The 22,044-nt window shown below is 50.1% G+C and overlaps 2 protein-coding genes across 6 annotated transcripts in view; one reads left to right on the top strand and one right to left on the bottom strand.

Moving 5' to 3' along the window:
- The window catches only part of P2RX6 (purinergic receptor P2X 6), a 30,994-nt gene extending 15,376 nt beyond the window's left edge, over positions 1–15,618 (top strand). The window contains exon 12 of one of the 2 annotated variants that reach the window (XM_058422819.1): positions 14,633–15,618. In XM_058422819.1, coding sequence (XP_058278802.1) covers positions 14,633–14,659 — 27 coding nt within the window. In that variant the 3' untranslated portion in view covers positions 14,660–15,618. Of the gene's footprint in view, positions 1–9,630; positions 10,354–14,632 lie in introns of those variants that run through there. The other variant, XM_040080834.2, reaches the window with a different exon arrangement.
- The window catches only part of AIFM3 (apoptosis inducing factor mitochondria associated 3), a 46,517-nt gene continuing 24,761 nt past the window's right edge, over positions 289–22,044 (bottom strand). The window contains exons 6-20 of one of the 4 annotated variants that reach the window (XM_040080829.1): positions 21,761–21,857; positions 19,586–19,698; positions 16,658–16,744; positions 15,971–16,062; positions 12,689–12,819; positions 11,500–11,615; positions 11,098–11,169; positions 10,747–10,810; positions 9,650–9,726; positions 8,654–8,771; positions 7,662–7,760; positions 7,016–7,091; positions 3,283–3,387; positions 2,101–2,121; positions 289–1,599 (exon numbers count right to left, since the gene is read on the bottom strand). In XM_040080829.1, the coding sequence (XP_039936763.1) occupies positions 1,560–1,599; positions 2,101–2,121; positions 3,283–3,387; positions 7,016–7,091; positions 7,662–7,760; positions 8,654–8,771; positions 9,650–9,726; positions 10,747–10,810; positions 11,098–11,169; positions 11,500–11,615; positions 12,689–12,819; positions 15,971–16,062; positions 16,658–16,744; positions 19,586–19,698; positions 21,761–21,857 (1,308 nt within the window). In that variant the 3' untranslated portion in view covers positions 289–1,559. Of the gene's footprint in view, positions 1,600–1,904; positions 2,122–3,282; positions 3,388–5,512; positions 5,573–7,015; positions 7,092–7,661; positions 7,761–8,653; positions 8,772–9,649; positions 9,727–10,746; positions 10,811–11,097; positions 11,170–11,499; positions 11,616–12,688; positions 12,820–15,970; positions 16,063–16,657; positions 16,745–19,585; positions 19,699–21,760; positions 21,858–22,044 lie in introns of those variants that run through there. The other 3 variants (XM_040080826.1, XM_040080830.1, XM_040080828.2) reach the window with 3 other exon arrangements.

Consider the following 22,044-nt stretch of genomic DNA (forward strand, 5'->3'; position numbering starts at 1 on the left):
TCCAGCAGACACGCAATGATCCCTGTTCATCACCGCGTGCTGGAGTGTGCACATCCTGCTACTATCCCTCTTCGTCATTCCATCTGGAAAAACTTTGCAGTGAAACCAGGAGAGACCAGCCAGAGATGTGATAGACACTGGTGCATTTCTATCCAGTTCAGATCTGAAAGACTGGAAATACAGGTGAGCTGGACACAGGTGGGAAGTCTCCAGAGAAGAGGTGTTTGAACAACTTGGCCATGCAGAGGTGAACCAAGGTCGTGGAAGGAATCAGAAATGACCCAGACCCCAAGAATAGTATTGCTTTAATTCATAGGGCGTGAATCAAACTGAAAATATAAATCCTCTTGTTTGGGACTCAGGGTAAAACACTGACTGCTGGGGAAGGAGTCACCCCCAGAACAAAGCACTCTTGGAGTCTCTCCAAGGGGGACCCTCAAGCCCCACTCTGCTGGGCTGATGGACACTGGGCTGTGGCTGGCCAAGTCCACTCCTGAGCTGGAGACGTGGCTCTTCAGCATGGGGCAGGAAACAGGACAGCAGAGCACTGGCATGGTGGGCTAGGAAACGCAGCCTTGTCACTACGCTGGACAAATGCCAGAGAATGGACCGCTAGAAATGCTCCCCCAGCTACTTTTCCTTGAGTAAGACCTCACCAGCAGCACTGACAGCACTGATCCCATGACAGCATTAAGGATAGATATCCCAAGGCTGGCTGGAAGCGTGGCTACCCAGCCCAGGGCTGCAGCTGAGCCACCACGGCTCTCAGGCACCCCTGCTACGCATCCCAGGAACAGGCCAAGAGCTGCCAGTGCTCCAGCCCAAACCGAGCCCCGCGAGACAGGGAACGCACCCCAGCCCCTTGGCTGCTCCAGGACAGGAGATGCTGGGATGGGGACCAATGAGCTCCAGAGCCCTCAGCATGGACAGGGATCCACCTCTGCTGGTGGGGCTTCACAGGACTAGCCTGGACAACACAAGGACCAGCTGCACAGAGATCACCTAGTGTAACCCCATCTCCTGGTCTGCCCAGACGGCCCCTGGGGTGGGTGGGCACAGGGAAAGCTGTGGCAAATGCCGCAGCCATGCAGGAAGGGAGCAGATGTCAGGCTCCACGGGGATGCACATTGAAACTGTGCTGGGAGCAAAGAGAATTGGAGAGGAGCATCATGCATGAAAGCACAGGAGCAACCAAAGGCACTCATGCTGCTTATGGGGGTGAGGGCCATGTGTGGGGCAGACCCGCCTGGGGACCCTCAGCCAGTGGCAGGATCCAGAGTCATATGGCATCCATGCCCATCCCATTGCCAAACCCCATGCTCTCTATGGGTTGCTTTTCCAGCATTCCACAGCAATTGCAACAGCAGAGCCCCAGCCCAGCAGGCACAGGGGCAGAGGAGATGTGTGAGATCCTCCTGGGAAGGTCAGCGCACAATGCCAGGTTCATCCAGGTCTCAAAGGGAAACGGCTGAGCCATGGGGTTCCCAGCGGGCTGTGGAACTGCTGTTTCATCTCCCCACGGCAAGTGCAGCATCAGGAGGGCTCAACCATCAGTGGCGTTAGGAGCCTTTCCCTGTTAGCCAGGACATGTCTCCAGTTCTAAAAGAGAGAAAAACCACAGCGCTGTGAGGGATTTCTCAATGTGTGCAGGGAAATGCTCTTGGTGTGCCTCAGTGCTAGTTCAGTACTTGGTGTCCATCCCAGCACCCTGCTCCCTCCTCTGTCCTCACTAACCTGTCACTAAACTGTCCAACAAGTCACCTCCAGATCCTCAATTCTGTGTAAAACTGAGCTCAAACATTTTATTTATTTATACTTAAAAGCAGCCCTTCAGCTGAAAATCCATGGAAAGTCACCAAACCCCCAGCCAAGCAAGGTCCCAACCAACAGGATCTGTGCCTGATGTGGCTCCTGGTAGGGGCAGCCCCAGCCCTACCACCCAACATTGTCTGCCATGTGAGGGGGATGCAAAACAAGGACACCCTCCATGTAACCAGTGTCCCCATCTGGGAATTAGGGATGTGGCCCAGTCAGGGGGCCAGCTGTCTCTCCTGCCAGCCCCTCACATTCAGCACACTCAAGACCCCAAACCAAACGTACTTGCCATGATGGACAAACAGCCTAAAGTTATGAAAGCAGCAGGAGACAAAGAGAGAAAAGACATTCAGATTGAATCTAGCTTCCTCCAGCCCCCAAGCCCCACCACAGGGCCAGCAGCTCCTCCCCGCCCCCAGGGTGCCCACAAGATACCACCTCCCTCCCAGCCACAAAGTGGGACACAAGCAACTATTTCCTGATGTACTGGGGTGATGGCACAAGAAATCCTTCCCTTTGAGGGTGGTGACACCCTGGCACAGGCTGCCCAGAGAATCTCTGGCTGCCCCATGCCTGGAAGTGTCCAAGACCAGGTTGGATGGGACCTGGGGTAGTGGGGGGAAGGGGACAGGGGGTGAAACTGGATGGGCTTTAAGGTCCCTTCCAACCCAAACTGTTCTGTTATTTTATGAACCCTCTCTCAACTGGGGGTGCCCACGACATGCTCCCCATCCCAGGGGTGTCCAGGGAGTCTGAGCTGGCTCAGAGCTGCCTGGGGGTTGGGAGTGCTTTCTGAGCTTTTGAAAGGATCTGGTTTTATACCGGATGTGGAAACAGCCCTGGGACAGAGACCCACATTTCCTCAGCAGCTCTGATTCCCACTCTAAAGGCTTCTTCCCAGCTGTTATCACCTCCCTGCATTTGTTTTCCAGCACCCACCCTCAGCACAAAGCTATGCTCTTTCCTTCGCATGGACTTAAAAACAAAGTGAAGGGAGAAAAATGCTCTTTGCCTATGAGCTCCACTCCAAGGGACCAGAGGCTGAGACACCAGGGGCCAGCATCCTGGCACCACCAGCTCTCTGGGCTGGGCTGTGCATAGGGGCTTATGCCTCACCCAGACCCTCTCTGGAGGTCTCCTTGACTGACTGGGTGCCCAGCTGCACCCCAGCATCAGGCATTGATTTCTTGATGTGCCAGTGCCCGAAGGCAGGGAGTATCCCCATCCCATCCTGTCTGTGCAAGGATTTGGGTCCTGGTGTTTAAGACAAACCCCATGTGTGGGGGATGCCAGACCTGGAGGCAGCTGGGAGACAGCACAGGGGGCGTGGAGGAAGCAGAACAGGAAGGGAGGTGTAAGGAGGGTATGGAGAGGGATCAGTGGGAAAGGCTCAGCTCTGTCCAGCACCCCACAGCTGCGCTTAGCCGCTGCCCTGGCACGGTCACTTCCCACTGCCTGTCTACTTACTCCACATCACGCTTCCGGATCGTCCTGCCGGCAGCCAGGACCTCAGCCACCTTGGAGACGATTGGGTCGTAGTTTATGCTGGCCACAGCCACCACCTCATCACTCCTAGGGCCGGGCAGAGCAGAGCAGTTAGGGCAGCCTGCATGGCCACAGCTCCACCACCCAAAACCTACTATGACGGAGAGAAGAGGGAGGCAAAGAGGATCACCCACTCCAGAGCCAGGCCTGATCCCAAGGTATGAGCACCACAGGGACTGTGCTAGTGGCTGGAACAAGGATCAGGAGAGCATACAGAGTGGCAGAGCGGGCCCCACTGGTCCCACTGATGTTCACGATGATGTGTTGAGCATCACTAGGGTGCCTGGGTGATGGAGACACTTCTGGCACCCTGGCATCCGTGGGAAAACACCACCAAAGGTAGATCTGATGGTGGATAAAAACCTGGACCCCACGAAGGATGCCTGCACTGCGCCCTGTGCTGAGGGAGTGTAGAGGCAGGTGGTCAGGATTTCCCTGTGGAACACTCAGTTGGGATGCGCCACATCCCCTTCCTGATCCCCATCTCCAAATGGGCATGGTGCCCTGCTCTGAGCTGCTCCACAGGCACTGGGACAGCTGGGGTGTCCAACCCCTTGGTCCCACAGCCCCAGCCAGGAAATCCCCATGTATATGTGATGTCCAGGCTGGCTGACTGTTCCCCTAGCAGGATCCCAATACAGCCTCAAAGGCTGAGTGGAAAACAAATAAAGCAGAAGGAAGAGGACGTAAAACTGCCAGAGGAGCTTTGGCTAAAGGTCACAAGCAAACAAGAAGGGTGCTTCTCATTTGGGGTTTGCTAAGGTCGATCCAAACGTAAACCTTCAAAGCCTTACTCATGAAGAGATAAGTGAATGCACAATGTGAGATCAGGGAGGATGTGTGGGCAAGAATTTAAACTCTGATAATATTGTTGAATAAACTGAAGAGTAGAAGCACCCACTAAACCAAGATCTACTCTTAAATCCACTGCCAAAGAGCTCTGGGATCAACAGAGCAAAGAGCAGCCAGGGTGTAGAGGAATGTGTGCCTAATTCCCGCGATAAGGAGAGCAAAAGCCATGTTTCAGAGGACACCTCAGCCCTCTACAGCCATGGGAGTTAAAGCCATCTCACATCTGTTTACAAAGCCATGAGGCAGCTCCATCACAGACTGTTTCATAAAACTCCCATTCCTAAATAAGCTCATGGCAAATCAAGGAGAGCAGCTTCCTGAGCAGAGCCAGCTCCCAGCTGGGAAACACAAAGTGTTTGGAGAGACCTATCCATCATAACCGGGGGAGATGTGCTGTTCCAAGCAATGAATAACCAAGGTGTGCAAGGGAACCACCAGCTGCCCACTGGCTCAGCCTCAAACCCAGACAATGCCCAAAGGGGCCAGCCAGGAAGGCAAATGCAGCCCAAACATTTCTGTCAGCAGGACATGGGGTAGCTGCTCCTTTTGCAAAATAACTCATGGGGTGCTGGAGAGCTGGAGCATCTTGCATCAGCAGCGGCTTTTGAACACTGTCAGACATATTGGGAAGCCAGAAGGAATCCCTCTTTTTCAAAAGGTCTTCAAAGGCAACAAGAATTCCCATCCTGAAGCTGGGATTTGGAGCAATCAGAAGTCTTTGTGAAGACTGAGGGAAGCACAGTGGATGTGGTCTTCCCTTCCTTTATAGGGCTCAATGGAACAGAGGCAAGGAACTGTGAAGAAGACAGCCACAGCAATTCCCTGATCTCCTAGATCTTAGGGGCAGGAAGACATGAGTCTGTTGTGAAAGCAGTGTCCCACAGGGACATTTGCAGAGTGCTGTCCCCTACACCTCCCAGCACAGGGCCTTGTATTGACCTCTACATAACTCTGATAAAACTGCTTTCCTCTTCAAACTCTGCGGCAAAAGAAGCTTTATTGTGAAAGCCAATGCTGAAGACAGGCTGTAGGAGCGGGAACCACCAGTGATTCCTGCAACAACTAAGGAGAGCCAGAAGGAGAAGAGTCCAAACAACAGGATGGGCACAGCAGAAGGAAGCGGGAGGAAATGGTCAGCTTGGGACTGTCTTCAGTCCAAAAGCACCAACATTAGCACCAACTAGAAGAACCACCACCAAGAAAGAAAGAGGAAGAAATGCTACAGTGGTTTCTCACAGTCAGGAAGCCAAGCAGCAGGGGACACACTGGCTGACCCCCACCAGCCAGTGCTTCCCAGTACCTCCGGCTCTCAGCATGGAATGCCATCCTGGTACCCACACGCCATCTCTGGGAGACCCTCCTGGGTGGCAGAACAACACAGCTCTCAGCAGGGACCCCCAGTGCTGCCTGCCAAGCCCAGGTCCCCTGGCAGCCCCTGTCCCTTGCAGCCACCATGGCACAACGGAGTGTGGGGCCCTGGCATGGAGCAGGGATTATGCACCTTGCTCAGGGCCCTTTGAACAGCCTCCTCAGATGTTTAATTAAAGCAACCTGACATTTCCTTTCTAAGTAGGGTTGGGATAAAAAGATAAAAGACTCTCGTATGGAAAGGCTGCAGGAGGAGAACACCCCCACAGTAGCTCTCCCCAGCACAGGTGGTGCCTTGGTACAAACCGACCCCTTTAGACAATTTTCACCAACGTTCCAGCACACTCTGAGCTGTACTCAGTGTGCAATGGTCCTTGGGTGCCAGCTAGAGCCCTATCCCTGCAGCAGGTGTTTACCCAAGATGTGCAGGTGCCAGGGGGAGAAGGGTGAGCACTGGGGATCCCTGGGGTGATGCAGGGAGCCCCATACTTCAAGCCCAATGCACATATCCAACCACTAGGCTCCATTCTGGAGCAACATGGGCAAGTGAGCCACCCTCAGGGAGGGAGAAGCATGGGGTACATTGGAGATGGAACAGAGGGGCAGTGAGATGATGTCTGCAGAGCTGGAGCTAGCTTCTGTCCTGAGCTCCCTCCTGATCCCTGCCTGGATGCTGCTGCAAGTGGTTTGGTGGCTGAGCCGGGCAGCCCTTTGCTTCCCTGGTTTCCCGCTCCTTATCCTCACTATCAGAAAGCACTTGGAGAGACCCCTTTGGTTCCAGCATGAGGATGTTCTGCGGCTACTGGTTTTAATCTGGGATGGACAGAGGCAACAGAAGAATAAACAGCAGCAAATATTTTTGGGATAAATTCACGGTGCACTGACTTTCTAGTATAAACAGCCAGCACAGCTCTAGAACAGCTTAGGCAACACATCCCAGCTGCCAACACATCTCAAGAATGCATTCACAGGTAGGCCCCCAACCTGGGGGAGTGCTGGGTTTCACTACAGATGTAACAAAGTTCCTGAATTCCTTCAAACCTTCGCAGCCTGTGATAGACAGAAGAGCCTTTTGAGCTCAATTTGTCAAACCAGAAGCAGAAACAGTGATGCTTGAGCACTCTGTCCAGCACTGGTCACAAATCATTAACATGGTGATGAGATGGGAAGGAAATATTTGCTAGAAATTGCCAGTAGAAGCCATCATCTGCTCACAAAGATTATGAAGACAAAGGGCAGAGACACCAGATCTAAAGACCAGTTTAACTTGCACAATCAGAACATAATTTCTCCAGGGCCTTGTGTAAGTGTCCCAGAAGCTCAGCAGAGGCAAACAAAACTGTCTGACACAAGCTCTGGCAGAAATATTTTCCAGCCTAGGAGAGTAATCTCAGATACATGCCTGTGTAGGAACATGAACTAGAGAAACACTTACTTGGTATAAAATGCCACAAACTTCAGTTCATCTAAATCTCCCTGAATGACAACATCATCGAATCCTTCCCCATGGCCTGGAAAGCAAAAAAGTGGATTCAGCAGCAATTCCTCTAGATCCAGCTCTAAGACCGTGTTTCATTCCAGCACATGGAGAACATCCTGCAGTGACCAAGAGATCAGCACCAGGAGATGCAGGTACCAAAAACCACACAATCACAGGAAAGCTTGGGGTTGGAAAAGATCTTGAAAAACATCTTGTTCCCACCCTCTACCATGGGCAGGGACACCTTTCACTAGCCCATATTGGTCCAAGCTCTGTCCAACCTGGTCTTAAACACTTCCAGGGATCCAGGAGCAGCCACAGCTTCTCTGGGCAACCTGTGCCAGAACCTCCACACCCTCACAGGGAAGAATTTCCTCACAATATGTAATTTAAGTCAATTCTCCATCCTGTTTAGAGAAGTGCACTTTGTGGCAGATGGGTTTCAGAGGAGACACTGAAACCCCTTGGAAGCCAGGCAAGAGAGCAGCCCTGTGGCAGAGGTCAGTGAGGAGGGTTCACTGTGAAGGAGGCAACCCTGGCTTCTCTATCCCAGGACACCTCCACCAGCACAAACTCTCAGCAGCCCCAAGGAGCCCCTTACCTGCATATCGGATGCTCTTCCCAAACATAGCTGTCCACAGGTACGGGACAGTGCTGATCTCCGTGCCATGGGCCAGCATGTTCAGCGCAGCAATGCGGCCTGTAAGAGAACACAGGGACAGGGGAATTGCCACTCCAGGGCAAGCTCCATGCTCTGCCCTCAGGTCACAGCACCAACACCAGCAGTCACAGAGTACAAGGGAAACGAAGAACTGTTGCTGAGAAAACCCACACAGCAACAAAGACAAAGCAGGAAGCACACGAGGATGGGCTCAGACCCCTCCCCATGGTGCAGCTCCTGCTCGTCACCTCCACTGCCATGCGCCACGTACCCATGAGACTCTTTCCAACTCATGCAATAGTGACAGGGTTGAGAGTGTGCTGGGCTCCTGCTGAGATGGGGATGGGATGGACAAACCCTTGGAGGGCATGGAGACTGTCGGGGTATGGTCCCTGCTTCAGAAGCATATCTGGACATGAGGAAGGTGTCCAAAGGCTGGATTTGGAGCTGTGGTTCCAAAACCTCGCACCTAGGGCACAGGAAATCTCCCCGTGGGACTGTGGCCATGAGGGCAGCCCATCACACCAGGGGTTCCAAGCTGACCAGAGGCAAGAAGAGTCAGAGCTCTGCTGAACATTCCCAGGCCAGCCTGGCAGTGTGGGAAGCCCAGCTGAGAACCTGAGCCCACGCTGGCATTAGGATGCAAACTCCTAAGTGTTCTGCGGCAAGGAGAAGAGCAGGCTCCTGCAGCCGTGCCAAGGGAGCAAAGGGAATATGGGAAAGCCTGACCCTGGGCTCCTCTGTGCTGCTGCTGAGGCATAATTAGGCAAAGCTTAGCAAGAGTGCTGACAGGTGAAGACACAAGAGGCAGCATAAGATACACACACTTCAAAGTGTTCAATACAACCACCCAGTCTCTCTGTTGGCAGTCGTCTCATTCGTGCCCTGGCAGGTTTGGAAATTTAAAATGTTCTTTTCTACAAAGTACCTACCGTGCATGTGGGCCATCTGCCAGTGGGGGACATTCACCTTCTTGTTATTCCTCAAGGCCAATGGAAATGTGACAGCATCTCCAGCAGCAAAGACCCCTGGGATGTTGGTCTGCATCATCTGCAGGGGGAAACAGAGGTGGACATTAGTGGGGTTTGCACCCTACATGAACAGGAACTCTAGAGCTGAAGTGGTCCAGAGCTGCCACGGTCCCTCAGAACACAGGGAGAACCTTTGCTTGGCTGTGGGACCCCCAGGGGAGATCTCATTCAGCCTCATTCACTTGCAAATGAGAACACACATGCAAGGACCTACAGTATCCCTTGGCCAGTGGATTAGCCAGTAAAAAGACACTGTCCTGGGGCTCCTCTCAGAAGTCTGGGGTTTGTTGGTGTTTGCAGATAGAGCCCAGCTTATTGCAGGGATGAGCATTCCATGGCACTGAGCCCCAGCCTCCTGACACGTTCCTTTGCCCAAGGCACCAACACCCACCAGCTCCAATACTGTTCCCATCGCAGTCACTGGTGGTAGGATCCTTGAAAAAATGGATCCATCTCAATTTTTTCCCCTCTAAATATCCATACCACTCCAGGACAGCTCAGAGTCAGACCCAGAGCATCCAGGTCTGTGGTTTGCACACCCCCACTTGCAGAGGGGGGTCCTAGGCACTCCTGGTGATGCTCCCGGAATCTCAGCATCTCACAGGATATCCTGAGATGAAAGGCTGTAAAGGTTTTGGTATGTATTACTATACACTAAAATCTTAAATTTTTACCATTCCAACAAAAGGCAACCTCAAGTGTCATCGAGTTTAATTCCTGGCCCTGCACAGGCCAACCTAAAAAATTCAAAAAATCCAATTCTACTAATCTTGGCAGATAAAAGACCGTGAAAAGCCCCTGTGGCAGCAGTTTAGAGCCCCAGGGAAGCTCATCCATCAGAAGAGCTGGCCCAGCTCCTCCTGCTCTCCCTCCCACAGGGGCTGCCCCTGCGCTCACCTTGTTGACCACAATGAAGCCCTTGGAGTCGATGTTGATGCCACTCTGCTTGAGGAAGCCTGTCGCTGGGACTGCACCTGGGGAGAAGCCAAAGGCTGCTGTTGCAGTGTCCAGTGTCCCACAGCCCTAGGGGCTGATCCTGAGGCCTCTCCTCCTGCCAGGACAATGGGGCTGCCCCCAGTGACAGGCAGCACTTGCTCTGGGGGTGTGGAGCAGGGCCAGGTACCCTACAGCCTCTGGCCCCTCAGGATCCCTGTCCTGCCCAAGCCATCAGTGTAACCTACCCACCGCCCTTTTCTAGTGCTCAGAGATAATTTTCAATTTCATTTTTTTTTAATAGATATTTTGAAAAAAAAAAATATTTAAAAGGGAACCTTTGAGTTTCCAGCCATGACTCCTCACCCTCCCCCCAGTCTGTACATTTCCTTCACCTTCCTTCTCCTTTTTTCATCCTTTTTTTTTTTTTACCTCCAGGCTTTTCAAAAATCAGAGTAGTCAATAAAAAAACAACAAAACCAGAATTAAATTAATTCTGTGATTCTTCCAGTCCACAGCATTTTGAAGAGGGAAGGAAAGGGAATTTCCCCCCCCAAAGTGTAAAGAGAAAAATCATATTCTATGGGGTATTTTATTTTATAGTATGGAGTACATTTTTGGTTGCTGTAAGCAGCAATCAAAAAAAAACAACCCAAAACCAAAACAAAACAACACAAACAAACAAACAACAAAAAAAAAAACCCCAAAAAAAAACCCAAAAAAAACCCCCACACCACAACCACCAACCCAAACATTAAAAAAATTCAGTTTGGGGAAGCTTTAATTAAAAAAACTTGAGAGGATGAAACTGCTTTAAAGGGTTGTTTTTTTTTTTTCCTGGAAAAAATATTATTTCTGAAATATATTTTCAGTTGCATTTTGGGGTGAGCGCTCTAGAAACGCCTTCTTTAGATATGCGGACTCATGTGTGGCAGTCCAGCAGGGCTGGCAGAGCACTGCCAGTACCCCTGGCCACCCAGGCCCGGGTCCTCCTGCTGCCATGTCCCCTCCAACTTCTTCTCTGCCCTCCCTCCCTGGCTCTGCACCCACACAACCCTTACCAACACCCACGACACAGACGTCAGCACGCAGGACCTTCCCACTCTTCAGCACAACCTCCTTCAGCTGCAGGAGACACATCAGAGTTATTTTAGGGACAAAACCCCTCCATAGCAGCAGGAAGCCAAGCTAGCAGCTCACCTCGAAATGCAAATTGACCATAATTCCTTAGAAAAGCAGCAGGAGGTGAGTGGGAGCAATGAAGCCACCACACAGGCATGCATTTGCTCCTGGGGACCAAATCCAGGAACATGAATTTCAGGGGACAGGAAAGAGGGGAGAGCAAAATCCCACTAGGAAAGGGAATGGCAGCTCGCCCCTGTCACAGCAGTTTGCCTCTGCCCACCACTTACCTTCCCCTCCTGCTCCCGCAGCTCCGACACCTCCGTCTGCATGTAGAACTTCACCCTGTTGTTCTCGAACATCTATAAGGGGGACAAGGGACAGAGCAGGGGACATCAGGACCCTGAACCACCGCGGTCCTGGTGTCCTGCTGCCCCCAGCACTGCCTTGCCCACCCTGCAGGCTTGTCTTGAGCCACACTGCTAAACAGGTCAGCAGCCCCAAATCCCCAACACGGCTCTAGAAGGAGCCCCACAGCACATGGACCATGACAGGGAAAACACAGCCCATTCTCACCGACTGTTGCCATCACAGCTTTGTCAATCAGTGTGAAGTACATTAATTAGTGCAATAAGTGAAACAAGCAAAACCTGCTCTGTTACCAATCCACCCAGATGGGAAAGCAAGGTCACCTTCATGATAGCACGGCCAACCCGCTCCCCAAAGAACTTCTTGAAGGGAACATGCTCCAGCTCCACCAGGGACACCGAGTGGGCCCTCTCCGCAAGGTAGGCAGCCACCTCCATCCCTGAGAAGAGAAGCAGGTCCAAACAGCCACATTAACCCACGCAGCACTGCCCTGTGTCCCTGGCTGCAGACAAGGAGCAGCCTCACCCGCTCCAACTGGGGAGGCTGGAGCTGCACTCCTGGGAGAACTGGGGAGCCACAGCCCTGATCACACCAGGGATCACACTGATTCAGGTGTTCTTAGATGTAGGTTTTAAAGACCAAAGGGAGGAACTAGCCATGAAATTCCAAAGTGCCCTGGGAAAAACATGGAACAAGGGACTTCAGCCAAGGGAAACCTTCCTCCTACGGCTGAGACAACCTCAGCTGTGGTTTGAAACAGCTCTTGGGAGTCGCTGTTTCCTCCCATCAGAATGGTACAATTTTGGTGCTGGGAATTGCATGGGAACCTCCACCAAGACATTTTCTGTCTGTGGGGGTTTTTTGGAAAGGAATGTTTTCGATGACCTGTAGTTTGAATTGGCCCCCCACACCACATGCTTTCCTGTACATCATATTGATTCAACCATAAAAACAAGTTTGTATTTTATAAAAGAAGAAAAAAAAATTTATAATAAATTCCCTGAGGAATAACCATTTATGTTTAAGGCTTGCAGGACCCATTCTTATATTGTTAGGACCCACAATAATTTTGTTGGAACTATATCAAGGAAAAGGAAGAGCCATCAACTACAAGATTTTCCTGTGCATTTTAAAAATTCACCACACAGCTAAAATGTAAAAGAGAATAAGCCCACAGGCTCCCACCCACCAACAAGACTCTCCTGACTGAAGCCAACTCTAGACACATCAGATTCAGACCCACATGAGCACCAGTACTTGTCTTGCCATGTGCTTTTCAGACTGGGACAGCAATATCTGTGCCCATGCCAGCCCAGCCTCTTTGAAAAATCAATTTCTTCACCATGGAAATGTCTTTATACACACCTGGGGCTGGATGCTGGACTACCCCATGTCCAATTTCATGGGGGTGTTACCTCTAACTGGGCAGTGACAAACTGGGCAAGGGACTTTACCCATCTGCAGGCAGAGGTGGAGAGCTGGGACATGGACACGAGCCAGGCAAGTACTTACCCAGGAAGGACGCTCCCACAATCACCACATTCTTGCTCGTGGCCAGCTTCACCACGTGATTGGCATCTTCAGGTGTCCGGATGTTGAAAACATTTTCCATCTCCTTGCCTTTGCAGCTGAGAGTTTTGGGCCTGAAAAACACCGAGGGTGATACAGCTGCTTTTCTCAACTCTGTGTGGTTCAGCACCCAGTCAGGACTGCAGATACCCCTTCCAGGGCTCCAAGAACATTTCCAACTTTCCTTTTTTCACCTTTCTCTGGGCTGGAGACATAACATGGAAAAACCCAGATGCTGGTGGCCAGTGGTGGAACAGGGGATGCTGAGCAGCCACCCCATACCCCATCGTGGACTGGTATACCCACAGGTCCAGGGGAGCTCCTTCCTGGGGCAGTGCAGCCAGCGCAGGACAGGCATTGCTTTACAAGCCTATGCTCAATTACTGGCATGTCATATACATTTTAGAAGCTTAATGGGACACAGAAAACTCACTATGTCCTCCAGCAGTGCTTTGGAGCCAGATATTGCAAGTTTGATAAGGCTCTGCAGATGCAGGCTACACTCTCCATTCCCATGGGCACACTGCTGATGCTGTTGCAGCTTAACTGAGCCCCCCACAGGCACTTACTGGAGCCCATATATTTTTTAATATCTGGTCTCTGCATACCTGACTCACATCTGGAAACAGGACAGAAGATCCTAAATAATTTAGGTGCCCTAAAAAGCATTTACCCAGTGTACCTGGAGCTTGTGCATGAGGATTTTGAAATTATTGCCAAAGACTTAATCCTCTTTTGAACCTAATTGGGTGGCTAGTGCACATGGCATTTTGGCTGTAATGCTGTACACCCTAGTACCAGCTATTCACACCTTGTGGCACTGGCTATGACTGATGGCACTTGGTTCCCAGTGTGAGTCCCTCTTTGGCTGTTCTACGGCGTCCCTTCCCCAGATGATAAATTATGCAGGGGCTACATTTCTCTTACTTCAATTTATGGCTTGATGTAAGGAACACAAGGAAGGAGAGCCAGGACGCCTCATTTTCAGCTTTGACTGCCAATTTTGACAAACCTCCAACTGAAAACAAACTGATCCACTGCTTCCAGGGCACAAATGACAACAGCAATCCAGGGTGACACTCAGCATCCCAGCACATCAATATCACCTTTCCCTATGGCTGGACCAGGTTCAGTCCTGAAAATTCCTATCTTGGGGCCGAGGCTCCCAAAGGGTCTGTTAGAATGGGGCAACGGCAACACCTAATTAAGGCTGCAACAGCAAAGCCTTAAGCCGTAATTGCTGAGAAAGATCTTAAAGATGGCGGAAAATGAAAGATAGAAATTCAGAGGGATGAATTATCTGGTTGTCAGGACGGAGTGTTATCAAGGAGTGTCACGGGCTGGCACAGTTTGGTTTTTTAGTTATGGAGGAATGTGGAATGTTTTTCTTGGTCAGGACCTTGGAATTGCTTTAGAAAGGACAGGGACCTATCTGAAGGCTAGTTTGGGATATTGGCATCTGTTTTGGCCACTGAGAATGTCAATTGCGGGAAGTGTCCATATAAAAACCCCGATTTCCTGCAGATCAGCCCTTTTTCCCTTTGGCCAGAGAGAGAGAAAGGTAACATTTGTATGGCAGCCGGGGGTTGGCTGGGCCCCACCAGCCTGGCTGGGCAGCTGGGGCTGGGCTTACCTGGGCCCAGAGGAGCAGCCCTGGCTGGGCTGTGCCTCCGGGCTCCATCTGCTGCCAGCAAGGGGGGCCGGGCAGGGCCACTGGCCCGGCCCCTGATACCAACCATGGGCCTGGCTGGGCCGGGGCCCGCCCCGATTTAAACTGAGGGGTGGGCAAAAAAGGGCATTTATGATTCTGACTGGTTTTTTGATTCCCGACTGCCCGGGTCCTCTGATCTCTGATCTTTCTGCGAGAGTTCTTCCCTCCCTCCCCAGCACAGCTTTGAACATCTGACACCATGAGCTGCAGCAAGAGAGAGAAAGACTCTGGGCAGATTTAACACTTTCCTGGTAAAATGAAGCTTCCAAGGTCTAACCATTCCCTGAGAGAGAAAAGAAAGGGACAGAGTGAACATAAAGAGGAAACAGCATGAAGTCAGTGGAGCGAGAGTGAAAGGACTATTGGGACAAGTCATTCCATTTTAGGCTGGACTTCTTATTGAGCCATGGAAATGAACTCTATATTTAGATTATCCCTTTAAATCATGGGAAAGATATGCATTTGGGGAGATGATTGTTAAGATTTGTCTGTGGATTTGGGCAAAGGTGTTTGTGATGGACTAAGTGATATTAATCCCATGAGATGCTTCAACAGAGATAGAGATGAGAAGCCCTCTGCACCAGTGAAGAAGTGAGAAGATATCTCTGTTCCTTGAGATGAAGAATCCTTTGCCTTTGGTGTTATTCATCTTTAAAAGGTGACACCACAGTATGCAAGAGTCTAAGACCCATGACCCATAAGCAGCTTGGGAAACTGCTAATGAGAGGGGTCACAAAAGCAGGTTTCCCTGGGTGGCTGTTTCTGTGACAGTTAAAAGCTGCTAGAGAACTGTTTTAGGTTGTCAGTGGGATCCATGACTCTTAGAGAGACTCCTCTCCTAAAGAATTGGTGAAAGACTATTTTCAAATGCTGAAACTGACTGAAAATCACAGGTTTTGTCTCTTTATGTTGTTTTGTAGGAAAGTGAACAGTTTGTAGGGGGAGAGAAGAGTGGTTTTGGAGTTTCATTCTGTTTTGTTTTAGTTTTTTTCCAACTTTATTTTCCATTCTTTTAGTGTGTGTTAATAAAACCATTCATTATAAGGAGTGAAAAGAAGAGCAATGTGGCAAAAATGCCCTCTAAAAAAAATAAGAATACTTCTAATTTGGAGCTTTTGTTAAAGAAAATACGTTCAAGGTCCTGGTGCCACCCCTGGAAGTGTCCAAGGCCAGGTTAGATGGGGCTTGGAGCAACATAGTCTAGTGGAAAGTGTTCCCTGTCCTGGGATGGGTCTGGATGAATCTTAAGATCCCTTCCAACACAAACCACCCTGTAATTCTGTAATTCTATAATGTATCATGTAGATAAATATGAAATAGATGATGATATATAGATGTAGATACATACAGATATTTCTAATGTCTTTTGTGTTCCTTGACTTTTCCATACTCAAACAAATTCAGTGTTCAAATTCACCTGCCACATTTCATCCCTTAACCCCAGGCACAAGCTCCTCACATTCTCAGATTAAACAGTTTTTTCTTGATCTTTAAGATGTTTGTCCGAAGCTTACATGTTTCCCGTTGCTATCAGCAGCTTGTTGTATTCCATCTTAAACCCATCCTTGAACACAGCTATCTTGCTCTTGACATCCACAGCCGCCACCTAAAATCATTCCTAAATAATGTTAAGGGAAGAAATCCCAGATTTTCACCGAGGTCCCAGCCCAATCAACTTGTCTGTCAGGTTTTAGTCTTCCATGTTAGTATTAGTTAGTTAGTTACTTGCTTTGAGTTAGCCTGTTTTAGTTTCCCCTGTCCACAACTCAGCCAATCCACACCTTAAATATTCCTAGTTGCCTTTTCACAAATCCTTGAGGGTCTCCCAATATAAATAAAATAACGGGGAGAAATATTTAAGCCATCACTGTCTGCACTGTTTGAAGGCTGATTATCCTTATCAGTGGCACCTGGTTCCCCAGATCCACACGAGGAATGGCAGGTAACACATGGTGGTCACCACAGATGGCCACATCATGCTCAAGCCAAGGGTGCCCTTCCTGTCACAGGAGCATTTATTAACTGTGTTTTGAACAACCACAGGCAACCTGCACTGTGGGGCAAAAAGAGGGGGACTGGGGGAGACCCAACGTTCACACAGTGGCATCCAGTGAGCCAAGAACAGAGACAGCGGCCACATTCCCTAATATAGCCTCTGCATACCAGCACTTTCCTTCAGGCACACACAGGACTCTCCTTACCTGCATTTCAGTCAGGACTTCGATGTCATAGGTGCAGAAGAACTCCTTGGGGCGCAGGGCAATCTGCTCATGGTGGGAATCCATTGACTGCAAAAAAAGCTATTTTTCTGTCAGCTGCCATGGGTTGAACAGATGAGTGGAGAAACTGCTGCTACCAGCACAAGTCAGCACTTGTTGCATGGGTTAAGGGAATGCCTCTACAGGGCTGGAATGAAAGCCTGTTCAAGCAGCAGTCATCACAAGAGGCTGGTCTGGGCTCTGGTGCCTTCTCTGCTGGTTCAGCTTGGGGCTGGTGCTGAGTGCCTGAGGCAGGACCACAGCAAGTGCTTCAGAGTCAGCAAAGCAGGCATAACTGCAGCCCCTCCCAGCACACACAGGTTCATGGGAGTGAGAGAAAAGCTTCATTTTACAACACAGGTGGCGAGGCTCTGGAACAGATTGCCCAGGGAAGCTGTGGCTGCCCCATCCCTGAAAGTGCTGGACTGGAGCAAAACCTGGTTTAGTAAAAGGAGTCCCTGCCCACAGCAGAGGGGTGACACAGGATGACCTTTAGAAGCCCCTTCCAACTCAAACCATTCTATGATTATTTGGAAAACTGGAAAACAGTGTTACAAGGGCAAATGGAAGCTAGAAGAGCAGTAAAAACAAGCAGCATTAACACACAAGGATACACTTTTAAAAGCACCCAAGTTATGTTGCACAAGTTCCATTGAATGCTGGAGCAAGGGGGTGGGGCCCATATCTGCACTTCTTCAGCTGCAAAGTAAAGGTTCTTGCTTTTCCCAGCCTCCCCTGGTCACTGGGGTGAGATATACATCTTCTTTACACACAGGGTTGAGCCCAAGCTCATCTGTCCTCCTGACCCTGTGGACAGAAGCTCAGACTCAGGCTGAGGACAAGCTGAGCATCAAGTGACCTGCTGGGTGTGCAGGCTGCTCCCTACTCCTGGACCCCTCCCTGCCTGCAGCATAGCAGGAACAGGCATGGATGCTATGGTCAAGCCCTGCTGTACATCAGCACAGTGCTCAGCAGCAGCATCTACTCATCCCACACAGGGATGGTGTTTGGGCTTGATCCAGGAGTGACAGGGGATGCAGGAATCAAGGACTTTCCTCTTCGCCCATGGAGTTGGATGTGCTAGATCCTTCTTCCTGGAGGTGGCCTGGTCAGGGGCTGGAATGAGCCCAACAAGACACTCCCTTACTCTGACTTCAGACAATGCTCTGCTGAGGAGAGACTGGTGTCACAGGATTCGAGGCAGGGGCAGGGTCATACAGGTTTCACTGAAAATTCTTTGAATACTCCACATTTACAGAGAAACACCTGACCCCCTGTGACAGTGTGCAGGGAGGGCAAAGCAGAACAGTGCACAACCAGCATGGCTTTTGCTACTGCTCGGTGCTCTGGGGACAGTAACAGAGGTGTGGCAACACACAGGGAGTAGATCATGGTCCAAAAGGGTCAAAGGGGAAACAGTTCAGCAGGACCTGGGGACAAACTGATAACAGGCATTCAGCAGGGCAGAAGAAGGGCAGTGCTGCAGTTTCAGGGAGCAAGAGCTCTGCTGCTTACAGAGGTAGCACTCCTCCAGTGGCTTGTACAGGTTTAGTCCCACTCACAACAGGATTAAGAAAAACTCCATTTTTTCCTACCCTCTTCCCAAAAATTCTTCCTTCTCTTCCATGGCTTTGTGCACCTTCCAAGAGCAACTGTAGTCAGAGGTGTTTAGTGGAGGATTTAACAAACCATGTGTAACATCTCTGGCATGTGAAATGTTCTTACTATTTAACAGAGAGAAGAAGAGCCAATCTAAGAGTCATACATGGGGATAAGTGTTTGGAAGAGCTGTCTGGCTGGGACAGGAACTCTCAGATTCTCTGAGCTCCCCAGCACAACTCCTGTGATGCTTGAATGCAGGTACCAGGAAGCTGCTCCTCACCCCAGCCAGGACTCGCAGAAGCACAGAAATGGCCTGAATGCTCTCAAAAAGCCATGTGCATGTTTGCTTGTCTTTGAAAATCCCTTTTCTGGGTTCTGGAAGCAGAGTTAGATGCTGTGATTGTACTAGTCCTCATGGGTAAGCATTCCTGACATGAGGATGAACACATAGCTCACCTTATGCTATCTCCAAGCCCCAAGGTCAAATGCTGCTGTCCAACTTGAGCTGCTGTCTGACATCAAAGAAAGCTCAGGAATCAGCAGAAAAAAAATCTGATTAAAAATCATCCTGTGTCTATAAACTGGAATTCAAAATGGGACGTGTGCCAGAAAAAATGACCTTTGCACTTCCATCAAGTCATCTAGTTGTGATGACAGCTGAGAATCATCGTAATTATGGCACAGAGCATCCCTGGGCAGCAAGAAACAGGCACTAATAAAACCCCTGATAGACGACACCATTTTTTCACATGCTCCATTTCATTGCCTTAAAGATTTTGATCCAGAAACACTTTAAGAAGACCCATTCAGGTACAAGGCGGCTAAGACAGCTACCATTAGATCTGTGAAGAATCAGCATATCAATCATGTAATGGTTTGGGTTGAAAGGGACTAAAGGCTCATCTCATTTCAATTTGCAGGGACACCTCCCACTGTCCCAGGCTGCTCCAAGCCACAATGTCCAACCTGGCTTTGGACACTTCCAGGGATCCAGGGGCAGCCACAGCTTCTCTGGGTAACCTGTGCCAGGGTGTCACCACCCACACAAGGAAGAATGCCCTTGTTTTTCTGCTGGAGTACTCTTAATGGGGTCTGAAAACTCCTTTTTTTTTTTGGTTCCATATTTCAGTCACAAAGAGGGAAGAATATTCAAGGGCAACAGGGGCAGGATGACAGAACCTTGCTGCTGCAATGAATAACAGTGGGGAAAGGTTCTAGAGCAAATTTTAGAACTGGGGAGGAATGTGGCATACCCAGAGTTATACAAACCTTACTGAGTTTTGGTCTGTCATAGGGCAAGTGTCTGTCCATGGTGCACATCACAATCCGGTCAGAGAAACCCTCCTGGCGCAAGGTCTCTGCACAGACCAGCCCAGCTGCCCCTAAGGGAGAAGGAGACCAGTGACAGCCATGTGTATGTGGCCTTGCGAGCTTTGTGTCCTTTACTGGCAAACTCACTGGGGCTGATTCCAAAACCGCCATCTCCACCAGCCCTGGACTCACGTCACAGCCCTTCCTAACTCAAACATTTCACATGGGGAGCTGGTTGGAGCAGATACACGAGGCTGGAGAAGGGATGCTTTGTCTATGGACTGTGACATTAATCCTCCTGTCTGTCCCTAAACTGTCACAAACTCACAAAGAGCACATCTGAGGAGGTTTGCTAATGCCTACACCCTTCTCACAAACTCCAGGGCACAAGCAGCTGCTCAGAACCTTGGACTTCTCTAGTCGGGGAAGGGTCTGCACACCCTGCTGCTGGTGAATTTATAGCCAAGCACGGAGAGCAGGGAGCCCTCTCTTCTCCATGGTCAAGGGATTGGTTGTGTGACTCACTGCAGAGCATTTTTCATGCTTTTCTTTAATTTTTTTTTTCACTTGTTTCAATCACAGTAAAAATGGTTAAATTGAACAAAAAGCTGTCTTGGGACATGCTGTCCCACTGCAGCAAGGCAGCCTGGCTTGCATGTCCCTTTTTCCCTGACTGAACTGATGAGACTGGAGAGCTCAGGTGAGAAGTCTGGAGTCTATCCTCAGCCTAGGAAACCTCACTCCATGGTAAGTGTTTTTAGAGTCACAGATTCTGTAACACCACTGAGAGAAGATGGACCTGAACCATATCATGGTTTGGTTGACCAACAAGACACTCCCACTGATGGAGCTGGGGGACAATGGGAGAAGAGATAGGTGGGTGAACATCCTGTGCATGCTGCCAGGAACATCCTGAGCAAGAGTTGACGCTGTGCTGATGTCAGGGTGACCCTCACATAAGCGAGGGACTGCAGTCAATTGCTCTTAGCTCTGCTGGGCATGGCTGGATCTCAGTCCCTGACACAGGGCTGGATGGGCAGTCTTTCCACAACACTTTTCCACAAATCCAGCTTTGAAATCTCCTTTGGTGTCCACCAGAATAGACTCTGGTCTTTAACAGACCTGTAAATTTATCTGGTAAAGCCTGAGAAAGTTTTCTCAGCAGTAGCTAACGCTGTCTGTGGAGTGACCTCGCTGAGGATTGCGATGACTGTCCAGACCTGCAGCACACCTGGACATTCCAGCGGACCTCAGGGAGCAGCATGTCCCACCCTGGCATTCAGTCAAGAAAAAGGAAGGACTCAAGGAAGGAAAAAATGTCACCCAGCAGCATGGGAGAAGCCAGTAAAGCTGGTTTTCCCCTCTGCTCAGATTGTGAGATGCACCTTAGATGATCCTAACTTCCACAGCTCGGATCTGGTGACCTTGAGACTGAATTAAGTACAATCCATGTGCCAGGAGCAGATTTTTCCTCCAGACCCAGGAACAGACACTCCTGTCCTCCTCCCACCCTCCATTTCACCAAAACATGGCCCAGCCTTGGCATCTAACCCATTCCAGAAACTCAGCAGACGGGCTCCACCTCATCAGGATTTCTACAAAAATGGCAATACACAAATAGAGCTGTGATAGGGAGGGGAGGGGATGGAGTTTGGCAGCTTTGCTATTTTGTCAAGGATCTGATATTTGCTGGGAAGGTGGAAGAACTCATCTGCAGAGAAGCAGCTTGAGGTGAAAACTTTGGAACTGCAATGGGATGAGACAGTGATGTGCAAGCTCCAACAGAAAAAGGTGTATCAACACCACAGGGACCTGAAAAGACTTTAGACTCATCATCTGTGGAAATCAGGGTTTGCTGATGTAACTGGGAAGGGAGTAACAAGAAGAGGATTCGGGGTTCATTCCAAAGCACGACAACAGAGAACTACAAAGCTCTACACACTGGACCACAGGGCACCTTTGGATCGTGAGCATGTAGGACAAAAATGTTCAGGAAGACCCTCTGGTGTGACCCTTTGCACAGGGAGGAATGGAGTAGGGGTGACAGAAGGTGCAGGGCACACAGACACCCCCTCCCTGCATCCCTGCCTGCGAGGAGATACACACAGTGGTCCCAGTATGTGCCACCCCTACCTGCGCCAATGATCAGCACATTGGTGCTGCTCAGGTTGTAGTTGCTCAAGGAGATACACTTTGCCATCATCTTTGTCCTTCTCTGTGTCTGAAGAGCCTGTGTCACCGCCAAAAAGAAGAAAAGCAATTATCTTCACTAAGCATTACCCTGGGCAGACAGGCAGGGGTGGGGACAACTGCAGTCGTGTCATACACCAGCTTGGGCAGGAAGGTAACAACCACACCACTGTACTGAACAAGGACTTCAAACCCCTGCTCATCCAAATACCATTCCAATGTCCAGT

This window comes from Hirundo rustica, chromosome 17 (assembly GCF_015227805.2).
Source record: "Hirundo rustica isolate bHirRus1 chromosome 17, bHirRus1.pri.v3, whole genome shotgun sequence".
Classification (NCBI taxonomy): domain Eukaryota; kingdom Metazoa; phylum Chordata; class Aves; order Passeriformes; family Hirundinidae; genus Hirundo; species Hirundo rustica.